This window comes from Neolamprologus brichardi, chromosome 3 (assembly GCF_056152115.1).
Source record: "Neolamprologus brichardi isolate AB-2024 chromosome 3, ASM5615211v1, whole genome shotgun sequence".
In the NCBI taxonomy this organism is placed as follows: Eukaryota; Metazoa; Chordata; class Actinopteri; order Cichliformes; family Cichlidae; genus Neolamprologus; species Neolamprologus brichardi.
The window spans coordinates 50,419,809-50,446,862 of record NC_142106.1 but is presented as its reverse complement, the minus strand read 5'-3'; the positions used below and the strand labels follow the sequence as shown (position 1 = coordinate 50,446,862).

The 27,054-nt window shown below is 41.9% G+C and overlaps 4 protein-coding genes across 4 annotated transcripts; all 4 read left to right on the top strand.

Moving 5' to 3' along the window:
* Positions 1 to 2,525: 2,525 nt before the first annotated feature.
* Positions 2,526 to 4,061, top strand: LOC148105748 (von Willebrand factor-like; the record flags this gene model as incomplete). The annotated part of the gene is made up of 5 exons (XM_087838386.1): positions 2,526 to 2,590; positions 2,875 to 3,003; positions 3,090 to 3,228; positions 3,428 to 3,569; positions 3,958 to 4,061. Coding segments are annotated over exons 1-5 (579 nt in total), but the record flags the coding sequence as incomplete, so codon positions are not given.
* A 496-nt stretch (positions 4,062 to 4,557) lies between these two features.
* Positions 4,558 to 11,524, top strand: LOC148105747 (zonadhesin-like). Its single transcript, XM_087838385.1, has 13 exons — positions 4,558 to 4,561; positions 5,005 to 5,121; positions 5,397 to 5,521; positions 5,958 to 6,103; positions 6,543 to 6,686; positions 6,816 to 6,923; positions 8,844 to 9,013; positions 9,582 to 9,784; positions 10,317 to 10,461; positions 10,728 to 10,921; positions 11,011 to 11,152; positions 11,315 to 11,468; positions 11,521 to 11,524. Exons 1-13 carry the CDS (start codon positions 4,558 to 4,560, stop codon positions 11,522 to 11,524), a joined length of 1,656 nt encoding a protein of 551 aa, XP_087694511.1.
* A 2,098-nt stretch (positions 11,525 to 13,622) lies between these two features.
* Positions 13,623 to 15,158, top strand: LOC148105746 (von Willebrand factor-like; the record flags this gene model as incomplete). The annotated part of the gene is made up of 5 exons (XM_087838384.1): positions 13,623 to 13,687; positions 13,972 to 14,100; positions 14,187 to 14,325; positions 14,525 to 14,666; positions 15,055 to 15,158. Coding segments are annotated over exons 1-5 (579 nt in total), but the record flags the coding sequence as incomplete, so codon positions are not given.
* Positions 15,159 to 15,570: 412 nt separating this feature from the next.
* Positions 15,571 to 27,012, top strand: zanl (zonadhesin, like). Its single transcript, XM_087838383.1, has 20 exons — positions 15,571 to 15,574; positions 16,102 to 16,218; positions 16,494 to 16,618; positions 17,050 to 17,195; positions 17,635 to 17,778; positions 17,908 to 18,015; positions 19,940 to 20,109; positions 20,679 to 20,881; positions 21,417 to 21,561; positions 21,828 to 22,021; positions 22,111 to 22,252; positions 22,414 to 22,658; positions 24,107 to 24,268; positions 24,660 to 24,808; positions 25,084 to 25,212; positions 25,299 to 25,437; positions 25,627 to 25,768; positions 26,169 to 26,365; positions 26,554 to 26,692; positions 27,002 to 27,012. Exons 1-20 carry the CDS (start codon positions 15,571 to 15,573, stop codon positions 27,010 to 27,012), a joined length of 2,811 nt encoding a protein of 936 aa, XP_087694509.1.
* The last annotated feature ends 42 nt before the right edge of the window (positions 27,013 to 27,054 follow it).

Sequence of the window (27,054 nt, the reverse complement as noted above, 5' to 3'; positions counted from 1 at the left end):
GACCCCACTGAAGAGTGTCGAGAGGTTAATGGTGTTGCGGGCTGTTATCCTAAAGGTAATAATGTTTGTTGACTTTATTGTTGTTGACTTGATTTAATGCAGTGTAATAAATTACATCTGCACAAGGAGCACCTTGTGTTGTGCTTTACAGTCAGTCGGTATAACTTGATAGTTGACAGTGTGGAAATTACAATTTTCTCATATATTATTCCTTTAGGTACATCCACATGCATAGCATCTGGCGATCCACACTACACCAGCTTTGACAAACGCAAATATGACTTCATGGGCAACTGCAGCTATCTGATGTCTAGTCCATGCAATGACACAACTGTGCCCTACTTTGAGGTCCATACTGACAATGAAAACCGGTATAACAGGCCGACCATCTCCTATGTGAATGCCGTACATGTATACGCACAGATGATAAAGATCTCCATTCTCAAAGGTGGCACTGTGCAGGTAAGACATGAGAGGAAGACACAGGATGTTTTGCATGTGAAAACCAATCACGCTTTCACGTTATCAGGCACTACTGCATTACAAACAAACATCATTCTGTGGTACAAATCACTGCACATGCTCAGGAACACTTCTGAAAACCACTGCAATTGACCATGGAAAGAAACTTGCACTTACACTCAGCACTTAGTTCCTCCTACGCCGAGCGACGCATCGGGCAGCTAACAATCTCCATCGATGTCGGTCAGGGGCAAATGTTTCAGCTTCGTCCCAGGCGATGTTGACTGTTTTCAGATCATCCATAAACGTTCGACGCCATGTGATATTTGGTCGGCCCTGCTTTCGCTGGTTCTGCCGAAGGCTTCTTCCTGTTATAAGACGCCTCTGTCACCAAAGGGCTTGGTCAATGGGGTCATATGATTGTTGTTTTTTTTCCTCTGTATGTATTATTGTAGGGTCTACCTTACAATATAAAGCACTTTGAGGTTACTGTTTTTGTGATTTGGGGCTTTATAAAAAAACATTGAATTTAAATTAATTGAATTGGAGACGTCGGAGGACACCGGCAGCCTTCCCTACTCTGAAGTTGACATCTTGATCAGAGAACCCGTCATTCGAGATGATGCTGCCCAGACATGTGAAATTTTCCAACTTTTCAGCACGTTATTTGTTGATTATGACGGGAATATGGGCAGTTGTGTAGCCAACTCGGAGTACCTTGGTTTTCTTGGTGCTGATTCGTAATCCGACTTACCTCACCTCCCTCTACAAAGCTGCAGTCCACTCTTGGAGGTCTTCCGTAGTCGAGCCCAGTAGGGCGATGTCGTCCAGGAAGTCCAAGTCAATGAATTTGCTCATGCCAGGGGACACCGATGCCAGCTTGGTCATCTGATTGTTGCATGGTTAAGTCAATTACCAACAGGAAGAGAAAAGGCAAACGCAGGTATTGATCTTGAAGAAATCCGTTGAGAAATCATCTGTCCGGACGCAGAAGCGGGAGTTGGAGCAGAGAAAAAAGTGCTATACAAATACAGGCCATTTACAATTTACCAGAGACCACAAAAGGCGTCTACAAACTGCTGGGGGACTCCATATTGACGTGGGATAGCCCATAGAGTCGGCCGGTGGACGTTGTCAAAAGCTTTCTTGAAGTCGTTGAAATTAATCTAAAAAATGTTCGTTCAATGATCATGCGGAGGGTGAAGATGTGCTCGATGCATGACTAGCCACTCCGAAAGCCAGCAAGCTCTTCTCACAATCGTTCGTCTACTGCGCGTCGTAGCCAATTCAAAGGAATGAGGCACCCAAATCGCCTTTCAGGAAGTTTGGTGATAACGCCTTTTGCCCATTCATAGGGTACACGCAATGTTGACCAGCAGGCGTTTAGGGCCTGGACGGCATCCAACTGGGTTTCGTCGTGCTTCAGCATTGTGGAGAGGAACTCGTCCAGGCCAGCAGCCTTTCCAGTCTTGAGGAGTCAGATCGCTGTCTTGACTTCGGTGTCGCTGATTTTTCCGATATCAACAGGAAGATGATCCATGGAGGGTGCAAGTTCTTCGGCCTCGAACAAGTGGAGTGGCTCGGGCTGGTTTAAAGTATCACAGAACTGTTTGGCTCAACGTTGGTCTTGCTCAGCTTCAGTGAGGAGGACTCGTCCATTTTGTCTCGGATTGGGACCAAGCGGCCACCGCGAGCCCCTGTTAGATCTCGAACAATGCGATTTAAGATTTGGGTATCGTTCTGGTCTACTGTTTTCTTGGGCATCCATGCCTTTGGCTTCAATCCACTCTCGCTTGTCATGCCGGCAGCTGCGTTTGACATGTCGGGCAAGAGCTGAGTTGTTCAGACATCATTGGCATGATAAAGGAACGTTTCTTTTCAGTTACAGATAGTAATGTTGTGACATGGGTAATTCAAAAATGAAAATGTTGGCTAATAATTGACCAGATTTGATGTACTGTGCCTATTTTCCCATACAGGTTAATGGGACCAATGTCAATCTGCCACTGTCTCCATCCCCTGGTATTTCTGTGTTCAAGTCAGGAAAACACTACACTGTCTCCATGAACTTTGGTGTGACGGTTCGATATGATGGAAACGCCTTCATGGACATCAAAGTAATCAAAGAGTGAGTGAAGACCAAATGCATGGTTTCCTTATAAAATGGTGTTTTAATCAAAAATTCACCAGTTCAGAAATGTACACCCATACTGATACAACTAAAAATACTGTAAACAGTAATAAGGTGATAAAGGCAGAAATTAATGGCACAGCTAGGATACTTTATTTAAGCAATTTAGCAGGGGCAACACAAACAGCTCACTCAAAATTTCAAGATGAGATGTAGTTCTGACTAAGTTGCTTGTCTTTCTTGCATAAGACTCTAACACAATCATTTTCTGCAATCTGCAGCTATCAGAACAAGCTTTGTGGCCTGTGTGGCAACTATGATGGAGATACTAAAGATGACTTCCGCAAACCAGATGGAAGCTTAGCTGAAAATGCCAATGACTTTGGACACAGTTGGAACATGGATCCAGAGTGAGTATTGCAGAGATGCAAGTGTAAAGAAACATTTACCATTGACAAAAGACAAATGTTCTTAAGGTGATGGTCTATCTTGACAGATGTAATGGGAAACCCAACACTACCATCCCTGGGTGCAATGAAGAAGAACAGGAACTGTATGAAAGCTCTGGATATTGTGGCATTCTGCTGGACAAAAATGGACCTTTTGCTGTGTGCCATCCCAAAGTCAACCCCAATGTATGTTCATGTAGAGGATAGTGCACATATAATAAACAAATGTGGAACAGGTCCTTATTCTGAGCTTGTTGTATTTGTGTATGTGTGTGTGCATTCAGGGTGAAAATGTGATATTAGTAATAGTGGAATAATTTGAATATGTGGTTTTAGATGGTCACACAATATAAAGCATTGTAACAAAGTGATTGTTTGTTCTCAGAACTACTTCAGGGACTGTGTCTTTGACTTGTGTGAGCTGGATGGTGCCAAGCCCATTTTGTGTGAAGCCATTGAAGCCTATGTCAATGAATGCCAAGATCGTGGGGTCAACCTTGGACCATGGAGGAATGAAACCTTCTGCCGTGAGTATTGGAAGGACAAATGATTTAATTTAGTAGTAAAATATCTTTAGATACATCATTAGGTGAAAATCAGCTTGGCTGAGTAGTTGGGAGAAAATAACACAAAGAAGTTTATGTCAGTTTTGACTTGTGGAAGAGTACTTCATACGGGCTTCCTACTCACTAAAGTTAACTGAGGGAGTGCTGCTTTAGCATACCTAATTAGGCAGACAACATATGCCAAGAGGCTGCAGGAGACCGGGTTACCACCAAACTCAAACAATCTCAAACACAGCTGGAAGTGCCAAAGACGTATCTCTTTTCTTGTGAAAAGCTGTCATTTTATATTTTCACCAGCACATACTTTTGTTTCCTATCACTAACTTCAACCCTTTTGTGGTCTGCTTAGCACTGAGCTGTCCCCCAAACAGCCACTACGAACCTTGTGCAGATCCTTGTCAGGAAACATGCTTTGGAAAACCCCCCTCCTGCTCTGGTCCCTGCTCTGAGTCCTGTGTGTGTGATCCCAGCTATGTCCTGAGTGCTGGCAAGTGCATTAAGGAGAACATGTGTGGCTGCAACCACACGAACGGCCAGTATTATGAGGTATGGTGAAGTGGGTCTGATAGGCAGTGAATCATTTGGTCTTTTGTATTTCAAGTCAGGTCACTTGCAGTCTCTTTATGTCCTCTCTAAAACAACATTTTCATACATACATGCATAAAATGATCTACAAAGAATCATATGTGCCTGCTATGCTTAATTGACAATTTTGTTGTCTGTTTGTCAGCCTGGAGAGGAGTTTTTTGAGGAAGACTGCAAGCGAAAATGTTGGTGTGGTGCAGCTGGAATTACCTGTGAAGCCTCTGAATGCCCCCCAATGCATGAATGTAAACTTCAGGATGGAGAGCTGGGCTGCTATCCTATGAGTATGTTTGTAATGTTCACACCTGAAAAAAAAACACAGCAAAGCTGTAGCCATTATATTCTAAGTAGGTTTCCAGATCTCATGGGTTGGACTGCCAACCTGAAAAGTTTTGCAACTGTGTTTGACGTGATGCTGTAGACTTTGTCAAAGTCCTCAAACTAGCATTTTCTATCCCTGCTCTAATATACATAATTAGACTGAGTAATGGAAGATAGAGAAGCACAACCCAGAGGTGTCTTTTACTTTCAATAACAGTGAAATATTTATGTGTGTGTTGATGTTATGTTTCTTTTGCTCTCTTCTGTACAGTTTGTCTATATCAACACTTGTTACATGCATTTCTTTATAATACAAAATCACAGTTGCAGAAAATTTTTTTCTAGTCAGGAAATGATATATTCTTTGCATCTATTTTAATGCCAGTATAAGTCCAAAGCAACAGTGAACTGCACTGTTATTAGGTAATTGTTCTACAGTGGCTTCATCTGTGTTTCAGTCTGATGTTCCTGATGTTTTCCCCTCTCTCAGGCTTTCAGGATTGTGTAGTTTCTGGGGATCCACACTATAACACTTTTGACAAGAAGTTCTACAGCTTCATGGGAACCTGTACTTACACACTGGCCAGAACCTGTAGGAACAGCACAGGTACACACTATTTTGAGACATTTATTCATTAAGATGTTTGGGTTTCATTGCACCTGTTCTAGTCTTGCCACACCACACGCACAAATTAAAGTTTAAATTTACTCATTTATTATTTCAATCGCAAAGCATGACAGATGTTGTTTTCATTCACGTTTGCTGCAAAAAGAAGACACTGAATGTCAGTGGTGGTTTGTATGTTAATGCCAATATCTGCCAATATTCACCTTTAATATAAACACACAATATTCCTGATTGTCGTGGTCTTCCCTGTGCAGGCCCTTGGTTCTCTGTGGAGGCAAAGAATGAAGAGAGAGGAGTTGCAGGAGTGTCATACCTGAGGAAGCTATATGTGACAGTGGATGGAATTACTGTGACCCTGATGAAGAGCAGTAGAACACTGGTCAGTATATGAATGAATTACTATCTCTTGTATTTCCCATCTTTAAGTAAAATGTGTGCCAATAGACATCCCACACACTAGTTGTATCATCACCATGGATGTCTTATGTCTACACATAACTGACATTTTAGCAAAGAACTCAAATGATATCTTTAGTTACTTTGTTGCTAACAGCATGTAAAAAAAACAAAACAGATTTTTCCCTTTTTGTCAGTTGAATCTATGCCGAAGATAACACAGTGTTATAGGCATAAAGCAATATCTTTCTTGCTTGTTAAAACTATAAAAAGTCTGTTTTTGCCTGATATACTGCACATTCCACATTCTTTGTACTCTTATACTCCCTGACCTGTCCACCAATTAGACGTTTACACAGTCTGTTTAACATCTTTATATTCTTATATTCTTAACATCTTTTTCTTCATCACTGAATCAGGTGAACGGAGTACGGGTGGCTCTGCCCCACTCCCCCTCTCCTCTCATGTCTATTAGTCTTGCTGGTCAGTTCATCACGCTACAAACATCCTTTGGCCTGAGGGTGCGTTGGGATGGAAACCATTATGCCCAGATCTCAGTTCCCAGGTTAGTATAAATATTGGTTTGAACTATTTTGATATTGTAGAACTTCTTTTTATTTGCTTCACACATTCATACAATACACCTGACCACTGTCTCCAATGCTCCATCATTCTTTTTTTGATGACCACTTTCCTCCGATGCAACCATAACCTAACGATCTGAAGAAACTCTGATAGATAACGATCTAAACTGCTGAACGTCACCAGTTGTTTTATGTATGTTGTGAAAACAGCAGTCCATTTGTGTGCATATTGTGGACATATGCAACTTTTAATATATACTAATGATGCCCTGGTTTATTGTATCAGGGACTTTTGCATTCTCTTCATTTGTTTCTAGAATTACAACAAAATACCAAGCAACACCTTATTAAACATTGCAAATATTCTTAAGCTTGTCTTATTTTAATCCTACATATCCTGCCTTGACTTTGTCCTACCAGCTCCTACTATGACCAAATGTGTGGCCTTTGTGGTGACTATGATGGGAACCCAGACAATGACTTCACTAAACCAGATGGCACTGTGGCAGGAAATAGTAATGACTTTGGGAACAGCTGGCAGACCAAAGACGATGAAGATGACTCGTGAGTTCAAACATATCTGTCTTTCTGTCTTTTGGATTTCTTCTGGTTAAGTCTTTTGTTACCTTACTGTCGGACTCTTTCTGACAAACTGAAGAGGATGTAACTGTGTTTTGTATTTGTATTGACCAGATGTACCCCAGGAACAAAGCCTGATCCTGACTGTGACCCCAACTTGGAAGCTGAAGTTGTAAAACCAGAGAAATGTGGTAAAATTACAGACCCTACTGGACCCTTCCGGTAAGAATTCACAACCCCTCCACTTTTGGTTATCGACTTGGTTAAACTGATGGGATTCCTGGGATTTTACAACGTTTTTTCCTGACCTTATAAAATCATGAAATAGATGGCAGCATGCCTGGTAATCACCCAACTCACCTGTAAAATATGAATAAATCTTTTCAATACTATTACTGTAATGCTGTAATGAACCCTTCTGGAAATGAGATGCCAGTTTTGTTCTTTGTCCCTCATTCTCAAACGCAGCAGCAAGTTTTTACCAATGACTTGCCAGTTTATCTCCATCTATCGTTGCAAAAAACCTGAGGTTCTTTCTATATCCCTCCTTTGCAAATGCAACAGTGAGCTTTTGGCACCAGGATGCCAAGTTATTATTCCTCATTTGCAAATGCATCAACAAGGTTTTCTACCAAGGAGATTCCAGTTTCCCTTCCCCTCTGTCCCTCCCTCGCACAATGCAGCAGCATGCTTCTTGGCACTAGGATGTCAGGCCTTCTTTCTCTATCCCTCCTTCACAAATGCAGGAGCTAGCTTTTAGCACCGGGTTGCCAGTTCCTCTTCCCTCCCTCCCTTTTTCACAAAAATGCAGCAGCATGTTTTTTGGCACTGGAATGCCAGGTTCTCTTTCTCTGTCCCTCCTTTTCAAATGTACCAGCAAGCTCTTGGGCCCGGGATTCTGGGTTTCTTTCTCTGTTCCTCTTGTACAAATGCAGCAGCAGGCTTTTAGCACTGGGATGCCATGTTCTCTTTCTCTTTTCCTCCTTTACAAATCCAGTAGAATGCTTTTTGCAATGGTATTCCAGGTTCTATTTCTCTGTCCGTCTTTTTAAAATTCGCCAGCATACATCTGGCACCGGGATGCCAGGTTCTTTTCCTTCATTTGCAGTAGCAAGCTTTTCTTCCCTCTATCTCTCCTGATCAAAATGCAGCAGCGTGCTTTTTAGCACCCGGAAGCCAGTTTGTCTTCCCTCTTTCCCCAATAACTTGGATGCCAGGGTCCATGCATCTATCTATCTTTCACAAAATGTAACAATGCACATTCCTGACACCGTATTGCCAGTCTTTGTCTCCATACCGATCATTTTCAAACACAACATTAAAAGTTTTTACGCGCCGTCAAGCCATTGCCTGATGTCTCAAAATACAGACATGCATCCATCCAGCCTCCACACCAGTCAAGCCACGTTGCCACTCGATCAGGGGTTCTCCTCATTCATCTATTAAGGTCTTTCATTGTCTGAAATTTGCTTTGATGTCTTCTCCCACCATTCCTTCGTCATTTTCCGAACTCAACCACTCCACTCTCTGGAATCCTTGACCACCTTCTCTCTGCGCTTCTCTTTTGTCCTGCTTTCCTTCTTCCACCTCAACCGGTAGCGGCAGATGGCTGTCCTTCCATGGGAATGGTTTTGCCAGAGGTTTCTTCCCGTTAAAAGGAGTTTTTCCTTCCCACCGCCAAAGTGCTTGCTCATACGGAGTCATATGATTGTTGGGTTTTCTCTGTAGGTATTATTGCAGGGTCTACCTTACATATAAAGCGCCTTGAGGCGATTGTTGTTGTGATTTGGCGCTGTATAAATAAATTGAATTGAAAAATTGAATTATTACTGCAGAGGTCTTTCACCTTCACAATGCACAGTTATTGCTGCTTCTAGGGGATGCCTTCTTTGGGGATCTGCCAGGCCCAGAAGGCGCCAGTCCCCTCTGCGGCCTTCCCTAGAGCTCAGTTCAATTCATGTTTAAGCCATTCACCTTTATTCACTGGCCCCAGCTAGTGAATTGTTGCTAAACTTATGCAACAGTTTTTGACTGTTTCACCACCAAATGTAGCTTGTTTGTTTGTTCGAACTCGGATTTTCAGAATATATGAGCCTCTGCCTTTTCCTACCTATGCTAAGTGAGTGTTTTTCTCTGTTACAGGGAGTGCATCAGTGTAGTTAATCCCACTCCATTCTTCCAAAGCTGTGTGTATGACATGTGTCAGTTCAACGGCCAGCAGCACGTGCTGTGTGACCAGCTCCAGGCCTACACTGACGCATGTCATAGTGCTGGAGCCAAAGTCTACCAATGGAGAACTCCAGACTTCTGCCGTAAGTTTGAATCTGAGATATACCAAATATATCTAAATGATATATGATAGTTTAATAATAATATCAGATGTTCTTTGTGAACATCATAAAGTATATATAAAACATAGTCACAGTGACATCACCCATTGGCTTGATAAGCCCCATTCTGAAGTATAAATGAATAAAGCCTTGAATAATACCTTTTCATGTTGGAAACATGAGCCTTCAGCATTTTCCCTTTTAAATGGGTTGCATGCCATAGCTTCTCCATTTGGAAGTTGTCTCCACCTGTAAATATAACTAAGATATATTACATCCTGCTCACCAACATTATAATTGAACTTATAATCATATTTATAATTGTATAGGGAGGAGAGTTTAAGATACAGTGCACAATGCTGAAACCAATGTAAAATATTCAATGCAGTTAATATTGTCCTTGCTTTCATTTATGACACTGAGTTAAATCAATATGAGATACGTAGATGCCCTGTCTTTGAATCATCCTACTTCCCACTCCCTTCTCTGTTGCCATTTGTCCACCATTGTTCCCTCTCATTATTGTTCATCCCTGTGTTTGTCCACACAGCTCTGACCTGTCCTCCCAATAGCTCCTACTCCCTTTGTGTGAGTTCATGTCCTGAGACATGTCTTGGTGTGGTGGGACCACCTGGCTGTGAGGAAGTGTGTGTGGAGGGTTGTGAGTGTAACCCTGGCTTCATTCTCAGTGATGACAAATGTGTGGAACTGAGAGACTGTGGTTGTGTGGACCCCAGTGGAACCTATCACCCTGTAAGTGGAAACAGCCTGCAAACAATTAAAACCATATTCCATTTACCTTTAAAATGTGCTAAACTCGTGTTAACATCATTTTCAGTTCTCTTTATAACTTCAACAGGAGAGACACCAAAAGACACAAAGACCCTACAGTACAAAAGAAATTAAAACTCAACTAAATTAAGGGTGCATAGACTGCAGTGAACTGGCACACAAATATTGGTTTTACAACAAAGATTTTTACTTTCAACTCATCAAGCACAGATTATATTTATTATACAGTATTTTACCTGACTTTAAAAGACACTGGTGTTATAGCATTTGTATTTATGTCAGAGCATTTATATACTGGTGCCACCACAATTAGCAAGCCCAAAATCAATAAATAAATGAGTATAGGTTGGCCTAATTTGTTAGTGGCATACAGAATCCCTGGTTTGCATCCAAATGTATATTTATCATTTAGATCTTTATATTCGTGTGATGTACGAGAGAGAATTACATTACAAAATTTTGATTGTTTTTGCATTGTGTGTACATTTGTCAGGTGGGCGATGACTGGTACTTGGAGGGTTGTGAACAAAAGTGTATGTGTCACAGTGGAGGTCTGCTACAGTGTCATAACACCAGCTGTAACCCAACTACTGAGAGCTGCCAACTACAAGATGGAGAATATGAATGCCACCCTCTGGGTATGTTAATCACACAGCTTCACATAGAAATAGCTGCATGAATGCATGGATGTGGATTATAGTGTCAAGTGCTTTATCCGACTGGTCCTAGAAATGCTGTAAATAAATGCAGTCGTTTTAGCAACAGGCGCTCCAAACCTCCACTGTCTCAACTGATGTTGTTAGTTTGGACTGAGTTTGTTAAGACTGCATAATAACTTCCTACCTTTTTTGTTCCTGAAAGAGTATCTGCTCATTTTCCAGTAATCCTTTTTCTTTCTATCCAGACCTGTGTCCTCCTAACGCAGAGTATATAGAGTGCGGTCCAGCTTGCATTCCTACATGTATGGAACCCTCTACCAACTGTTCTGGCTCCTGCATCACTGGGTGTTTCTGCAAACCAGGCTTTGTCTTCAAAGGACGGCACTGCGTGCCACTGGACAAGTGTGGTTGTTTAGATGACAACAATAACTATTATGAGGTCAGATGTCCTAGTTAGTACTGTGTACAGTGTACATTTAAAGACATACAGTATACTTTCTCAGTACTGATTGTTTTCATTTTATCCAGCCTGGTGAGATAGTATTTGGAGATGGCTGCACAAAGCTGTGTCGCTGTGTAGGGAACTACACTTTGGAATGTGTTGATAACTCCTGTGACCCCACTGAAGAGTGTCGAGAGGTTAATGGTGTTGCGGGCTGTTATCCTAAAGGTAATAATGTTTGTTGACTTTATTGTTGTTGACTTGATTTAATGCAGTGTAATAAATTACATCTGCACAAGGAGCACCTTGTGTTGTGCTTTACAGTCAGTCGGTATAACTTGATAGTTGACAGTGTGGAAATTACAATTTTCTCATATATTATTCCTTTAGGTACATCCACATGCATAGCATCTGGCGATCCACACTACACCAGCTTTGACAAACGCAAATATGACTTCATGGGCAACTGCAGCTATCTGATGTCTAGTCCATGCAATGACACAACTGTGCCCTACTTTGAGGTCCATACTGACAATGAAAACCGGTATAACAGGCCGACCATCTCCTATGTGAATGCCGTACATGTATACGCACAGATGATAAAGATCTCCATTCTCAAAGGTGGCACTGTGCAGGTAAGACATGAGAGGAAGACACAGGATGTTTTGCATGTGAAAACCAATCACGCTTTCACGTTATCAGGCACTACTGCATTACAAACAAACATCATTCTGTGGTACAAATCACTGCACATGCTCAGGAACACTTCTGAAAACCACTGCAATTGACCATGGAAAGAAACTTGCACTTACACTCAGCACTTAGTTCCTCCTACGCCGAGCGACGCATCGGGCAGCTAACAATCTCCATCGATGTCGGTCAGGGGCAAATGTTTCAGCTTCATCCCAGGCGATGTTGACTGTTTTCAGATCATCCATAAACGTTCGACGCCATGTGATATTTGGTCGGCCTTGCTTTCACTGGTTCTGCCGAAGGCTTCTTCCTGTTATAAGACGCCTCTGTCACCAAAGGGCTAGGTCAATGGGGTCATATGATTGTTGTTTTTTTTCCTCTGTATGTATTATTGTAGGGTCTACCTTACAATATAAAGCACTTTGAGGTTACTGTTTTTGTGATTTGGGGCTATATAAAAAAACATTGAATTTAAATTAATTGAATTGGAGACGTCGGAGGACACCGGCAGCCTTCCCTACTCTGAAGTTGACATCTTGATCAGAGAACCCGTCATTCGAGATGATGCTGCCCAGACATGTGAAATTTTCCAACTTTTCAGCACGTTATTTGTTGATTATGACGGGAATATGGGCAGTTGTGTAGCCAACTCGGAGTACCTTGGTTTTCTTGGTGCTGATTCGTAATCTGACTTTCCTCACCTCCCTCTACAAAGCTGCAGTCCACTCTTGGAGGTCTTCCGTAGTCGAGCCCAGTAGGGCGATGTCATCCAGGAAGTCCAAGTCAATGAATTTGCTCGTGCCAGGGGACACCGATGCCAGCTTGGTCATCTGATTGTTGCATGGTTAAGTCAATTACCAACAAGAAGAGAAAAGGCAAACGCAGGTATTGATCTTGAAGAAATCCGTTGAGAAATCATCTGTCCGGACGCAGAAGCGGGAGTTGGAGCAGAGAAAAAAGTGTTCTACAAATACAGGCCATTTACAATTTACCAGAGACCACAAAAGGCGTCTACAAACTGCTGGGGGACTCCATATTGACGTGGGATAGCCCATAGAGTCGGCCGGTGGACGCTGTCAAAAGCTTTCTTGAAGTCGTTGAAATTAATCTAAAAAATGTTCGTTCAATGATCATGCGGAGGGTGAAGATGTGCTCGATGCATGACTAGCCACTCCGAAAGCCAGCAAGCTCTTCTCACAATCGTTCGTCTACTGCGCGTCGTAGCCAATTCAAAGGAATGAGGCACCCAAATCGCCTTTCGGGAAGTTTGGTGATAACGCCTTTTTCCCATTCATAGGGTACACGCAATGTTGACCAGCAGGCGTTAAGGGCCTGGGCGGAATCCAACTGGGTTTCGTCGTGCTTCAGCATTGTGGAGAGGAACTCGTCCAGGCCAGCAGCCTTTCCAGTCTTGAGGAGTCAGATCGCTGTCTTGACTTCGGCGTCGCTGATTTTTCCGATATCAACAGGAAGATGATCCATGGAGGGTGCAAGTTCTTCAGCCTCGAACAAGTGGAGTGGCTCGGGCTGGTTTAAAGTATCGCAGAACTGTTTGGCTCAACGTTGGTCTTGCTCAGCTTCAGTGAGGAGGACTCGTCCATTTTGTCTCGGATTGGGACCAAGCGGCCACAGCGAGCCCCTGTTAGATCTCGAACAATGCGATTTAAGATTTGGGTATCGTTCTGGTCTACTGTTTTCTTGGGCATCCATGCCTTTGGCTTCAATCCACTCTCGCTTGTCATGCCGGCAGATGCGTTTGACATGTCGGGCAAGAGCTGAGTTGTTCAGACATCATTGGCATGATAAAGGAACGTTTCTTTTCAGTTACAGATAGTAATGTTGTGACATGGGTAATTCAAAAATGAAAATGTTGGCTAATAATTGACCAGATTTGATGTACTGTGCCTATTTTCCCATACAGGTTAATGGGACCAATGTCAATCTGCCACTGTCTCCATCCCCTGGTATTTCTGTGTTCAAGTCAGGAAAACACTACACTGTCTCCATGAACTTTGGTGTGACGGTTCGATATGATGGAAACGCCTTCATGGACATCAAAGTAATCAAAGAGTGAGTGAAGACCAAATGCATGGTTTCCTTATAAAATGGTGTTTTAATCAAAAATTCACCAGTTCAGAAATGTACACCCATACTGATACAACTAAAAATACTGTAAACAGTAATAAGGTGATAAAGGCAGAAATTAATGGCACAGCTAGGATACTTTATTTAAGCAATTTAGCAGGGGCAACACAAACAGCTCACTCAAAATTTCAAGATGAGATGTAGTTCTGACTAAGTTGCTTGTCTTTCTTGCATAAGACTCTAACACAATCATTTTCTGCAATCTGCAGCTATCAGAACAAGCTTTGTGGCCTGTGTGGCAACTATGATGGAGATACTAAAGATGACTTCCGCAAACCAGATGGAAGCTTAGCTGAAAATGCCAATGACTTTGGACACAGTTGGAACATGGATCCAGAGTGAGTATTGCAGAGATGCAAGTGTAAAGAAACATTTACCATTGACAAAAGACAAATGTTTTTAAGATAATGGTCTGTCTTGACAGATGTAATGGGAAACCCAACACTACCATCCCTGGGTGCAATGAAGAAGAACAGGAACTGTATGAAAGCTCTGGATATTGTGGCATTCTGCTGGACAAAAATGGACCTTTTGCTGTGTGCCATCCCAAAGTCAACCCCAATGTATGTTCATGTAGAGGATAGTGCACATATAATAAACAAATGTGGAACAGGTCCTTATTCTGAGCTTGTTGTATTTGTGTATGTGTATGTGCATTCAGGGTGAAAATGTGATATTAGTAATAGTGGAATAATTTGAATATGTGGTTTTAGATGGTCACACAATATAAAGCATTGTAACAAAGTGATTGTTTGTTCTCAGAACTACTTCAGGGACTGTGTCTTTGACTTGTGTGAGCTGGATGGTGCCAAGCCCATTTTGTGTGAAGCCATTGAAGCCTATGTCAATGAATGCCAAGATCGTGGGGTCAACCTTGGACCATGGAGGAATGAAACCTTCTGCCGTGAGTATTGGAAGGACAAATGATTTAATTTAGTAGTAAAATATCTTTAGATACATCATTAGGTGAAAATCAGCTTGGCTGAGTAGTTGGGAGAAAATAACACAAAGAAGTTTATGTCAGTTTTGACTTGTGGAAGAGTACTTCATACGGGCTTCCTACTCACTAAAGTTAACTGAGGGAGTGCTGCTTTAGCATACCTAGTTAGGCAGACAACATATGCCAAGAGGCTGCAGGAGACCGGGTTACCACCAAACTCAAACAATCTCAAACACAGCTGGAAGTGCCAAAGACGTATCTCTTTTCTTGTGAAAAGCTGTCATTTTATATTTTAACCAGCACATACTTTTGTTTCCTATCACTAACTTCAACCCTTTTGTGGTCTGCTTAGCACTGAGCTGTCCCCCAAACAGCCACTACGAACCTTGTGCAGATCCTTGTCAGGAAACATGCTTTGGAAAACCCCCCTCCTGCTCTGGTCCCTGCTCTGAGTCCTGTGTGTGTGATCCCAGCTATGTCCTGAGTGCTGGCAAGTGCATTAAGGAGAACATGTGTGGCTGCAACCACACGAACGGCCAGTATTATGAGGTATGGTGAAGTGGGTCTGATAGGCAGTGAATCATTTGGTCTTTTGTATTTCAAGTCAGGTCACTTGCAGTCTCTTTATGTCCTCTCTAAAACAACATTTTCATACATACATGCATAAAATGATCTACAAAGAATCATATGTGCCTGCTATGCTTAATTGACAATTTTGTTGTCTGTTTGTCAGCCTGGAGAGGAGTTTTTTGAGGAAGACTGCAAGCGAAAATGTTGGTGTGGTGCAGCTGGAATTACCTGTGAAGCCTCTGAATGCCCCCCAATGCATGAATGTAAACTTCAGGATGGAGAGCTGGGCTGCTATCCTATGAGTATGTTTGTAATGTTCACACCTGAAAAAAAAACACAGCAAAGCTGTAGCCATTATATTCTAAGTAGGTTTCCAGATCTCATGGGCTGGACTGCCAACCTGAAAAGTTTTGCAACTGTGTTTGACGTGATGCTGTAGACTTTGTCAAAGTCCTCAAACTAGCATTTTCTATCCCTGCTCTAATATACATAATTAGACTAAGTAATGGAAGATAGAGAAGCACAACCCAGAGGTGTCTTCTACTTTCAATAACAGTGAAATATTTATGTGTGTGTTGCTGTTATGTTTCTTTTGCTCTCTTCTGTACAGTTTGTCTATATCAACACTTGTTACATGCATTTCTTTATAATACAAAATCACAGTTGCAGAAAATTTTTTTCTAGTCAGGAAATGATATATTCTTTGCATCTATTTTAATGCCAGTATAAGTCCAAAGCAACAGTGAACTGCACTGTTATTAGGTAATTGTTCTACAGTGGCTTCATCTGTGTTTCAGTCTGATGTTCCTGATGTTTTCCCCTCTCTCAGGCTTTCAGGATTGTGTAGTTTCTGGGGATCCACACTATAACACTTTTGACAAGAAGTTCTACAGCTTCATGGGAACCTGTACTTACACACTGGCCAGAACCTGTAGGAACAGCACAGGTACACACTATTTTGAGACATTTATTCATTAAGATGTTTGGGTTTCATTGCACCTGTTCTAGTCTTGCCACACCACACGCACAAATTAAAGTTTAAATTTACTAATTTATTATTTCAATCGCAAAGCATGACAGATGTTGTTTTCATTCACGTTTGCTGCAAAAAGAAGACACTGAATGTCAGTGGTGGTTTGTATGTTAATGCCAATATCTGCCAATATTCACCTTTAATATAAACACACAATATTCCTGATTGTCGTGGTCTTCCCTGTGCAGGCCCTTGGTTCTCTGTGGAGGCAAAGAATGAAGAGAGAGGAGTTGCAGGAGTGTCATACCTGAGGAAGCTATATGTGACAGTGGATGGAATTACTGTGACCCTGATGAAGAGCAGTAGAACACTGGTCAGTATATGAATGAATTACTATCTCTTGTATTTCCCATCTTTAAGTAAAATGTGTGCCAATAGACATCCCACACACTAGTTGTATCATCACCATGGATGTCTTATGTCTACACATAACTGACATTTTAGCAAAGAACTCAAATTATATCTTTAGTTACTTTGTTGCTAACAGCATGTAAAAAAAACAGATTTTTCCCATTTTGTCAGTTGAATCTATGCCGAAGATAACACAGTGTTATAGGCATAAAGCAATATCTTTCTTGCTTGTTAAAATTATAAAAAGTCTGTTTTTGCCTGATATACTGCACATTCCACATTCTTTGTACTTTTATACTCCCTGACCTGTCCACCAATTAGACGTTTACACAGTCTGTTTAACATCTTTATATTCTTATATTCTTAACATCTTTTTCTTCATCACTGAATCAGGTGAACGGAGTACGGGTGGCTCTGCCCCACTCCCCCTCTCCTCTCATGTCTATTAGTCTTGCTGGTCAGTTCATCACGCTACAAACATCCTTTGGCCTGAGGGTGCGTTGGGATGGAAACCATTATGCCCAGATCTCAGTTCCCAGGTTAGTATAAATATTGGTTTGAACTATTTTGATATTGTAGAACTTCTTTTTATTTGCTTCACACATTCATACAATACACCTGACCACTGTCTCCAATGCTCCATCATTCTTTTTTTGATGACCACTTTCCTCCGATGCAACCATAACCTAACGATCTGAAGAAACTCTGATAGATAACGATCTAAACTGCTGAACGTCACCAGTTGTTTTATGTATGTTGTGAAAACAGCAGTCCATTTGTGTGCATATTGTGGACATATGCAACTTTTAATATATACTAATGATGCCCTGGTTTATTGTATCAGGGACTTTTGCATTCTCTTCATTTGTTTCTAGAATTACAACAAAATACCAAGCAACACCTTATTAAACATTGCAAATATTCTTAAGCTTGTCTTATTTTAATCCTACATATCCTGCCTTGACTTTGTCCTACCAGCTCCTACTATGACCAAATGTGTGGCCTTTGTGGTGACTATGATGGGAACCCAGACAATGACTTCACTAAACCAGATGGCACTGTGGCAGGAAATAGTAATGACTTTGGGAACAGCTGGCAGACCAAAGACGATGAAGATGACTCGTGAGTTCAAACATATCTATCTTTCTGTCTTTTGGATTTCTTCTGGTTATGTCTTTTGTTACCTTACTGTCGGACTCTTTCTGACAAACTGAAGAGGATGTAACTGTGTTTTGTATTTGTATTGACCAGATGTACCCCAGGAACAAAGCCTGATCCTGACTGTGACCCCAACTTGGAAGCTGAAGTTGTAAAACCAGAGAAATGTGGTAAAATTACAGACCCTACTGGACCCTTCCGGTAAGAATTCACAACCCCTCCACTTTTGGTTATCGACTTGGTTAAACTGATGGGATTCCTGGGATTTTACAACGTTTTTTCCTGACCTTATAAAATCATGAAATAGATGGCAGCATGCCTGGTAATCACCCAACTCACCTGTAAAATATGAATAAATCTTTTCAATACTATTACTGTAATGCTGTAATGAACCCTTCTGGAAATGAGATGCCAGTTTTGTTCTTTGTCCCTCATTCTCAAACGCAGCAGCAAGTTTTTACCAATGACTTGCCAGTTTATCTCCATCTATCGTTGCAAAAAACCTGAGGTTCTTTCTATATCCCTCCTTTGCAAATGCAACAGTGAGCTTTTGGCACCAGGATGCCAAGTTATTATTCCTCATTTGCAAATGCATCAACAAGGTTTTCTACCAAGGAGATTCCAGTTTCCCTTCCCCTCTGTCCCTCCCTCGCACAATGCAGCAGCATGCTTCTTGGCACTAGGATGTCAGGCCTTCTTTCTCTATCCCTCCTTCACAAATGCAGGAGCTAGCTTTTAGCACCGGGTTGCCAGTTCCTCTTCCCTCCCTCCCTTTTTCACAAAAATGCAGCAGCATGTTTTTTGGCACTGGAATGCCAGGTTCTCTTTCTCTGTCCCTCCTTTTCAAATGTACCAGCAAGCTCTTGGGCCCGGGATTCTGGGTTTCTTTCTCTGTTCCTCCTGTACAAATGCAGCAGCAGGCTTTTAGCAGTGGGATTCCATGTTCTCTTTCTCTTTTCCTCCTTTACAAATCCAGCAGAATGCTTTTTGCAATGGTATTCCAGGTTCTATTTCTCTGTCCGTCTTTTTAAAATTCGCCAGCATACATCTGGCACCGGGATGCCAGGTTCTTTTCCTTCATTTGCAGTAGCAAGCTTTTCTTCCCTCTATCTCTCCTGATCAAAATGCAGGAGCGTGCTTTTTAGCACCCGGAAGCCAGTTTGTCTTCCCTCTTTCCCCAATAACTTGGATGCCAGGGTCCATGCATCTATCTATCTTTCACAAAATGTAACAATGCACATTCCTGACACCGTATTGCCAGTCTTTGTCTCCATACCGATCATTTTCAAACACAGCATTAAAAGTTTTTACGAGCCGTCAAGCCATTGCCTGATGTCTCAAAATACAGACATGCATCCATCCAGCCTCCACACCAGTCAAGCCACGTTGCCACTCGATCAGGGATTCTCCTCATTCATCTATTAAGGTCTTTCGTTGTCTGAAATTTGCTTTGATGTCTTCTCCCACCATTCCTTCATAATTTTCCGAACTCAACCACTCCACTCTCTGGAATCCTTGACCACCTTCTCTCTGCGCTTCTCTTTTGTCCTGCTTTCCTTCTTCCACCTCAACCAGTAGCGGCAGATGGCTGTCCTTCCATGGGAATGGTTTTGCCAGAGGTTTCTTCCCGTTAAAAGGAGTTTTTCCTTCCCACTGTCGCCAAAGTGCTTGCTCATACGGAGTCATATGATTGTTGGGTTTTCTCTGTAGGTATTATTGCAGGGTCTACCTTACATATAAAGCGCCTTGAGGCGATTGTTTTTGTGATTTGGGGTTGTATAAATAAATTGAATTGAAAAATTGAATTATTACTGCAGAGGTCTTTCACCTTCACAATGCACAGTTGTTGCTGCTTCTAGGGGATGCCTTCTTTGGGGATCTGCCAGGCCCAGAAGGCGCCAGTCCCCTCTGCGGCCTTCCCCTTGAGCTCAGTTCAATTCATGTTTAAGCCATTCACCTTTATTCACTGGCCCCAGCTAGTGAATTGTTGCTAAACTTATGCAACAGTTTTTGACTGTTTCACCACCAAATGTAGCTTGTTTGTTTGTTCGAACTCGGATTTTCAGAATATATGAGCCTCTGCCTTTTCCTACCTAAGCTAAGTGAGTGTTTTTCTCTGTTACAGGGAGTGCATCAGTGTAGTTAATCCCACTCCATTCTTCCAAAGCTGTGTGTATGACATGTGTCAGTTCAACGGCCAGCAGCACGTGCTGTGTGACCAGCTCCAGGCCTACACTGACGCATGTCATAGTGCTGGAGCCAAAGTCTACCAATGGAGAACTCCAGACTTCTGCCGTAAGTTTGAATCTGAGATATACCAAATATATCTAAATGATATATGATAGTTTAATAATAATATCAGCTTTTCTTTGTGAACATCATAAAGTATATATAAAACATAGTCACAGTGACATCACCCATTGGCTTGATAAGCCCCATTCTGAAGCATAAATGAATAAAGCCTTGAATAATACCTTTTCATGTTGGAAACATGAGCCTTCAGCATTTTCCCTTTTAAATGGGTTGCATGCCATAGCTTCTCCATTTGGAAGTTGTCTCCACCTGTAAATATAACTAAGATATATTACATCCTGGTCACCAACATTATAATTGAACTTATAATCATATTTATAATTGTATAGGGAGGAGAGTTTAAGATACAGTGCACAATGCTGAAACCAATGTAAAATATGCAATGCAGTTACATTTGTCCTTGCTTTCATTTATGACACTGAGTTAAATCAATATGAGATACGTAGATGCCCTGTCTTTGAATCATCCTACTCCCCCCTTCCCTTCTCTGTTGCTATTTGTCCACCATTGTTCCCTCTCATTATTGTTCATCCCTGTGTTTGTCCACACAGCTCTGACCTGTCCTCCCAATAGCTCCTACTCCCTTTGTGTGAGTTCATGTCCTGAGACATGTCTTGGTGTGGTGGGACCACCTGGCTGTGAGGAAGTGTGTGTGGAGGGTTGTGAGTGTAACCCTGGCTTCATTCTCAGTGATGACAAATGTGTGGAACTGAGAGACTGTGGTTGTGTGGACCCCAGTGGAACCTATCACCCTGTAAGTGGAAACAGCCTCCAAACAATTAAAACCATATTCCATTTACCTTTAAAATGTGCTAAGCTCATGCTAACATCATTTTCAGTTCTCTTTATAACTTCAACAGGAAAGATGCCAAAAGACACAAAGACCCTACAGTACAAAATAAATTAAAACTCAACTAAATTAAGGGTGCATAGACTGCAGTGAACTGTTGGCACACAAATATTGGCTTTACAACAAAGATTGTTACTTTCAACTCATCAAGCACAGATTATATTTATTATACTGTATTTTACCTGACTTTAAAAGACACTGGTGTTGTCGCATTTGTATTTATGTCAGAGCATTTATATACTGGTGCCACCACAATTAGCAAGCCCAAAATCAATAAATAAATGAGTATAGGTTGGCCTAATTAGTTAGTGGCATACAGAATCCCTGGTTTGCATCCAAATGTATATTTATCATTTAGATCTTTTATTCGTGTGATGTACGAGAGAGAATTACATGACAAAATTTTGATTGTTTTTTGCATTGTGTGTACATTTGTCAGGTGGGCGATGACTGGTACTTGGAGGGTTGTGAACAAAAGTGTATGTGTCACAGTGGAGGTCTGCTACAGTGTCATAACACCAGCTGTAACCCAACTACTGAGAGCTGCCAACTACAAGATGGAGAATATGAATGCCACCCTCTGGGTATGTTAATCACACAGCTTCACATAGAAATAGCTGCATGAATGCATGGATGTGGATTATAGTGTCAAGTGCTTTATCCGACTGGTCCTAGAAATGCAGTAAATAAATGCAGTCGTTTTAGCAACAGGCGCTCCAAACCTCCACTGTCTCAACTGATGTTGTTAGTTTGGACTGAGTTTGTTAAGACTGCATAATAACTTCCTACCTTTTTTGTTCCTGAAAGAGTATCTGCTCATTTTCCAGTAATCCTTTTTCTTTCTATCCAGACCTGTGTCCTCCTAACGCAGAGTATATAGAGTGTGGTCCAGCTTGCATTCCTACATGTATGGAACCCTCTACCAACTGTTCTGGCTCCTGCATCACTGGGTGTTTCTGCAAACCAGGCTTTGTCTTCAAAGGACGGCACTGCGTACCACTGGACAAGTGTGGTTGTTTAGATGACAACAATAACTATTATGAGGTCAGATGTCCTAGTTAGTACTGTGTACAGTGTACATTTAAAGACATACAGTATACTTTCTCAGTACTAATTGTTTTCATTTTATCCAGCCTGGTGAGATAGTATTTGGAGATGGCTGCACAAAGCTGTGTCGCTGTGTAGGGAACTACACTTTGGAATGTGTTGATAACTCCTGTGACCCCACTGAAGAGTGTCGAGAGGTTAATGGTGTTGCGGGCTGTTATCCTAAAGGTAATAATGTTTGTTGACTTTATTGTTGTTGACTTGATTTAATGCAGTGTAATAAATTACATCTGCACAAGGAGCACCTTGTGTTGTGCTTTACAGTCAGTCGGTATAACTTGATAGTTGACAGTGTGGAAATTACAATTTCTCATATATTATTCTTTTAGGTACATCCACATGCATAGCATCTGGCGATCCACACTACACCAGCTTTGACAAACGCAAATATGATTTCATGGGCAACTGCAGCTATCTGATGTCTAGTCCATGCAATGACACAACTGTGCCCTACTTTGAGGTCCATACTGACAATGAAAACCGGTATAACAGGCCGACCATCTCCTATGTGAATGCCGTACATGTATACGCACAGATGATAAAGATCTCCATTCTCAAAGGTGGCACTGTGCAGGTAAGACATGAGAGGAAGACACAGGATGTTTTTGCATGTGAAAACCAATCACGCTTTCACGTTATCAGGCACTACTGCATTACAAACAAACATCATTCTGTGGTACAAATCACTGCACATGCTCAGGAACATTTTTGAAAACCACTGCAATTGACCATGGAAAGAAACTTGCACTTACACTCAGCACTTAGTTCCTCCTACGCCGAGCGACGTATCGGGCAGCTAACAATCTCCATCGATGTCGGTCAGGGGCGAATGTTTCAGCTCCGTCCCAGGCGATGTCGACTGTTTTCAGATCATCCATAAACGTACAACGCCATGTGATATTTGGTCGGCCCTGCTTTCGCTGGTTCTGCCGAAGGCTTCTTCCTGTTATAAGACGCCTCTGTCACCAAAGGGCTTGTTCAATGTGGTCATATGATTGTTGTTTTTCTTCCTCTGTATGTATTATTGTAGGGTCTACCTTACAATATAAAGCACTTTGAGGTTACTGTTTTTGTGATTTGGGTTAATATAAAAAACACTGAATTTAAATGAATTGAATTGGAGACGTCGGCGGACACCGGCAGCCTTCCCTACTCTGAAGTTGACATCTTGATCAGAGAACCCGTCATTCGAGATGATGCTGCCCAGACATGTGAAATTTTCCAACTTTTCAGCACGTTATTTGTTGATTATGACGGGAATATGGGCAGTTATGTAGCCAACTTGGAGTCCCTTGGTTTTCTTGGCGCTTATTCGTATTCCGACTTTCCTCACCTCCCTCTACAAAGCTGCAGTCCACTCTTGGAGGTCTTCCGTAGTCGAGCCCAGTAGGGCGATGTCGTCCAGGAAGTCCAAGTTGATGAGATTGCTCGTGCCAGGGGACACCGATGCCAGCTTGGTCATCTGATTGTTGCATGGTTAAGTCAATTACCAACAGGAAGAGAAAAGGCAAACGCAGGTATTGATCTTGAAGAATTCGGTCAAGAAATCATCTGTCCGGACGCAGAAGCGGGAGTTGGAGCAGAGAAAAAAGCCCTATACAAATACAGGCCATTTACCATTTACCAGAGACCACAAAAGGCATCTACAAACTACTGGGGGAGTCCATATTGATGTGGGATAGCCCATAGAGTCGGCCGGTGGACGTTGTCAAAAGCTTTCTTGAAGTCGTTGAAATTAATAGAAATCTTCCTTTGCTATTCCGATGTTCGTTCAATGATCATGCGGAGGGTGAAGATGTGCTCGATGCATGACTAGCCACTCCGAAAGCCAGCAAGTTCTTCTCACAATCGTTCGTCTACTGCATATCGTAGCCAATTCAAAAGAATGAGGCACCCAAATTGCCTTTCGGGAAGTTTGGTAATAACGCCTTTTGCCCATTCATAGGGTACATGCAATGTTGACCAGCAGGCGTTTAGTGGTCTTCTAAGGGCGGCATCCAACTGGGCTTCCTCGTGCTTCAGCATTGTGGGGAGGAACTCGTCCAGGCCAGCAGCCTTTCCAGTCTTGAGGAGTCAGATCGCTGTCCTGACTTCGGCGTCGCTGATTTTTCCGATATCGACAGGAAGAAGATCCATGGAGGGTGCAAGTTCTTCGGCCTCGAACAAGTGGAGTGGCTCGGGCTGGTTTAAAGTATCGCAGAACTGTTTGGCTCAACGTTGGTCTTAATCAGCTTAAGTGAGGAGGACTTGTCCATTTTGTCTCGGATTGGGACCAAGCGGCCACCGCGAGCCCCTGTTAGATCTCGAACAATGCAATTTGACATTCAGGTATCGTTCTGGTCTACTGTTCTCTTGGGCATCCATGCCTTTGGCTTCAATCCACTCTTGCTTGTCATGCCGGCAGATGCGTTTGACATGTCGGGCAAGAGCTGAGTTGTTCAGACATCATTGGCATGATAAAGGAACGTTTCTTTTCAGTTACAGATAGTAATGTTGTAACATGGGTAATTCAAAAATGAAAATGTTGGCTAATAATTGACCAGATTTGACGTACTGTGCCTATTTTCCCATACAGGTTAATGGGACCAATGTCAATCTGCCACTGTCCCCGGCCCCTAGTATTTCTGTGTTCAAGTCAGGAAAACACTACACTGTCTCCATGAACTTTGGTGTGACGGTTCGATATGATGGAAACGCCTTCATGGACATCAAAGTAATCAAAGAGTGAGTGAAGAACAAATTCATGGTTTCCTTATAAAATGGTGTTTTAATCAAAAATTCACCAGTTTAGAAATGTACACCCATACTGATACAACTAAAAATACTGTAAACAGTAATAAGGCAGAAATTAATGGCACAGCTAGGATACTTTATTTAAGCAATTTAGCAGGGGCAACACAAACAGCTCACTCAAAATTTCAAGATGAGATGTAGTTCTGACTAAGTTGCTTGTCTTTCTTGCATAAGACTCTAACACAATCATTTTCTGCAATCTGCAGCTATCAGAACAAGCTTTGTGGCCTGTGTGGCAACTATGATGGAGATACGAAAGATGACTTCCGCAAACCAGATGGAAGCTTAGCTGAAAATGCCAATGACTTTGGACACAGTTGGAACATGGATCCAGAGTGAGTATTGCAGAGATGCAAGTGTAAAGAAACATTTACCATTGACAAAAGACAAATGTTCTTAAGATGATGGTCTGTCTTGACAGATGTAATAAGAAACCCAACACTACCATCCCTGGGTGCAATGAAGAAGAACAGGAACTGTATGAAAGCTCTGGATATTGTGGCATTCTGCTGGACAAAAATGGACCTTTTGCTGTGTGCCATCCCAAAGTCAACCCCAATGTATGTTCATGTAGAGGATAGTGCACATATAATAAACAAATGTGGAACAGGTCCTTATTCTGAGCTTGTTGTATTTGTGTATGTGTGTGTGAATTCAGGGTGAAAATGTGATATTAGTAATAGTGGAATAATTTCAATATGTGGTCACACAATATAAAGCATTGTAACAAAGTGATTGTTTGTTCTCAGAACTACTTCAGGGACTGTGTCTTTGACTTGTGTGAGCTGGATGGTGCCAAGCCCATTTTGTGTGAAGCCATTGAAGCCTATGTCAATGAATGCCAAGATCGTGGGGTCAACCTTGGACCATGGAGGAATGAAACCTTCTGCCGTGAGTATTGGAAGGACAAATGATTTAATTTAGTAGTAAAATATCTTTAGGTACATCATTAGGTGAAAATCAGCTTGGCTGAGTAGTTGGGAGAAAATAACACAAAGAAGTTTATGTCAGTTTTGACTTGTGGAAGAGTACTTCATATGGGCTTCCTACTCACTAAAGTTAACTGAGGGAGTGCTGCTTTAGCATACCTAGTTGGGCAGACAACATATGCCAAGAGGCTGCAGGAGACTGGGTTACCACCAAACTCAAACAATCTAGTTACACGGAAGACAACACAGCTGGAAGTGCCAAAGACGTATCTCTTTTCTTGTGAAAAACTGTCATTTTATATTTTAACCAGCACATACTTTTGTTTCCTATCACTAACTTCAACCTCTTGTGGTCTGCTTAGCACTGAGCTGTCCCCCAAACAGCCACTACGAACCTTGTGCAGATCCTTGTCAGGAAACATGCTTTGGAAAACCCCCCTCCTGCTCTGGTCCCTGCTCTGAGTCCTGTGTGTGTGATCCCAGCTATGTCCTGAGTGCTGGCAAGTGCGTTAAGGAGAACATGTGTGGCTGCAACCACACGAACGGCCAGTATTATGAGGTATGGTGAAGTGGGTCTGATAGGCCGGCAGTGAATCATTTGGTCCTTTGTATTTCAAGTCAGGTCACTTGCATTCTCTTTATGTCCTCTCTAAAACAACATTTTCTTACATACATGCATAAAATGATCTACAAAGAATCATATGTGCCTGCTATGCTTAATTGTCAATTTTGTTGTCTGTTTGTCAGCCTGGAGAGGAGTTTTTTGAGGAAGACTGCAAGCGAAAATGTTGGTGTGGTGCAGCTGGAATTACCTGCGAAGCCTCTGAATGCCCCCCAATGCATGAATGTAAACTTCAGGATGGAGAGCTGGGCTGCTATCCTACGAGTATGTTTGTAATGTTCACACCTAAAAAAAAAAACACAGGAAAGCTGTAGCCATTATATTCTAAGTAGGTTTCCAGATCTCATGGGTTGGACTGCTAACCTGAAAAGTTTTGCAACTGAGTTTGACGCGATGGTGTAGACTTTGTCAAAGTTCTCAAACTAGCATTTTCTATCCCTGCTCTAACATACATAATTAGACTGAGTAATGGAAGATAGAGAAGCACAACCCAGAGGTGTCTTTTACTTTCAATAACAGTGAAATATTTATGTGTGTTTTGCTGTTATGTTTCTTTTGCTCTCTTCTGTACAGTTTGTCTATAACAACACTTGTTACATGCATTTCTTTATAATACAAAATCACAA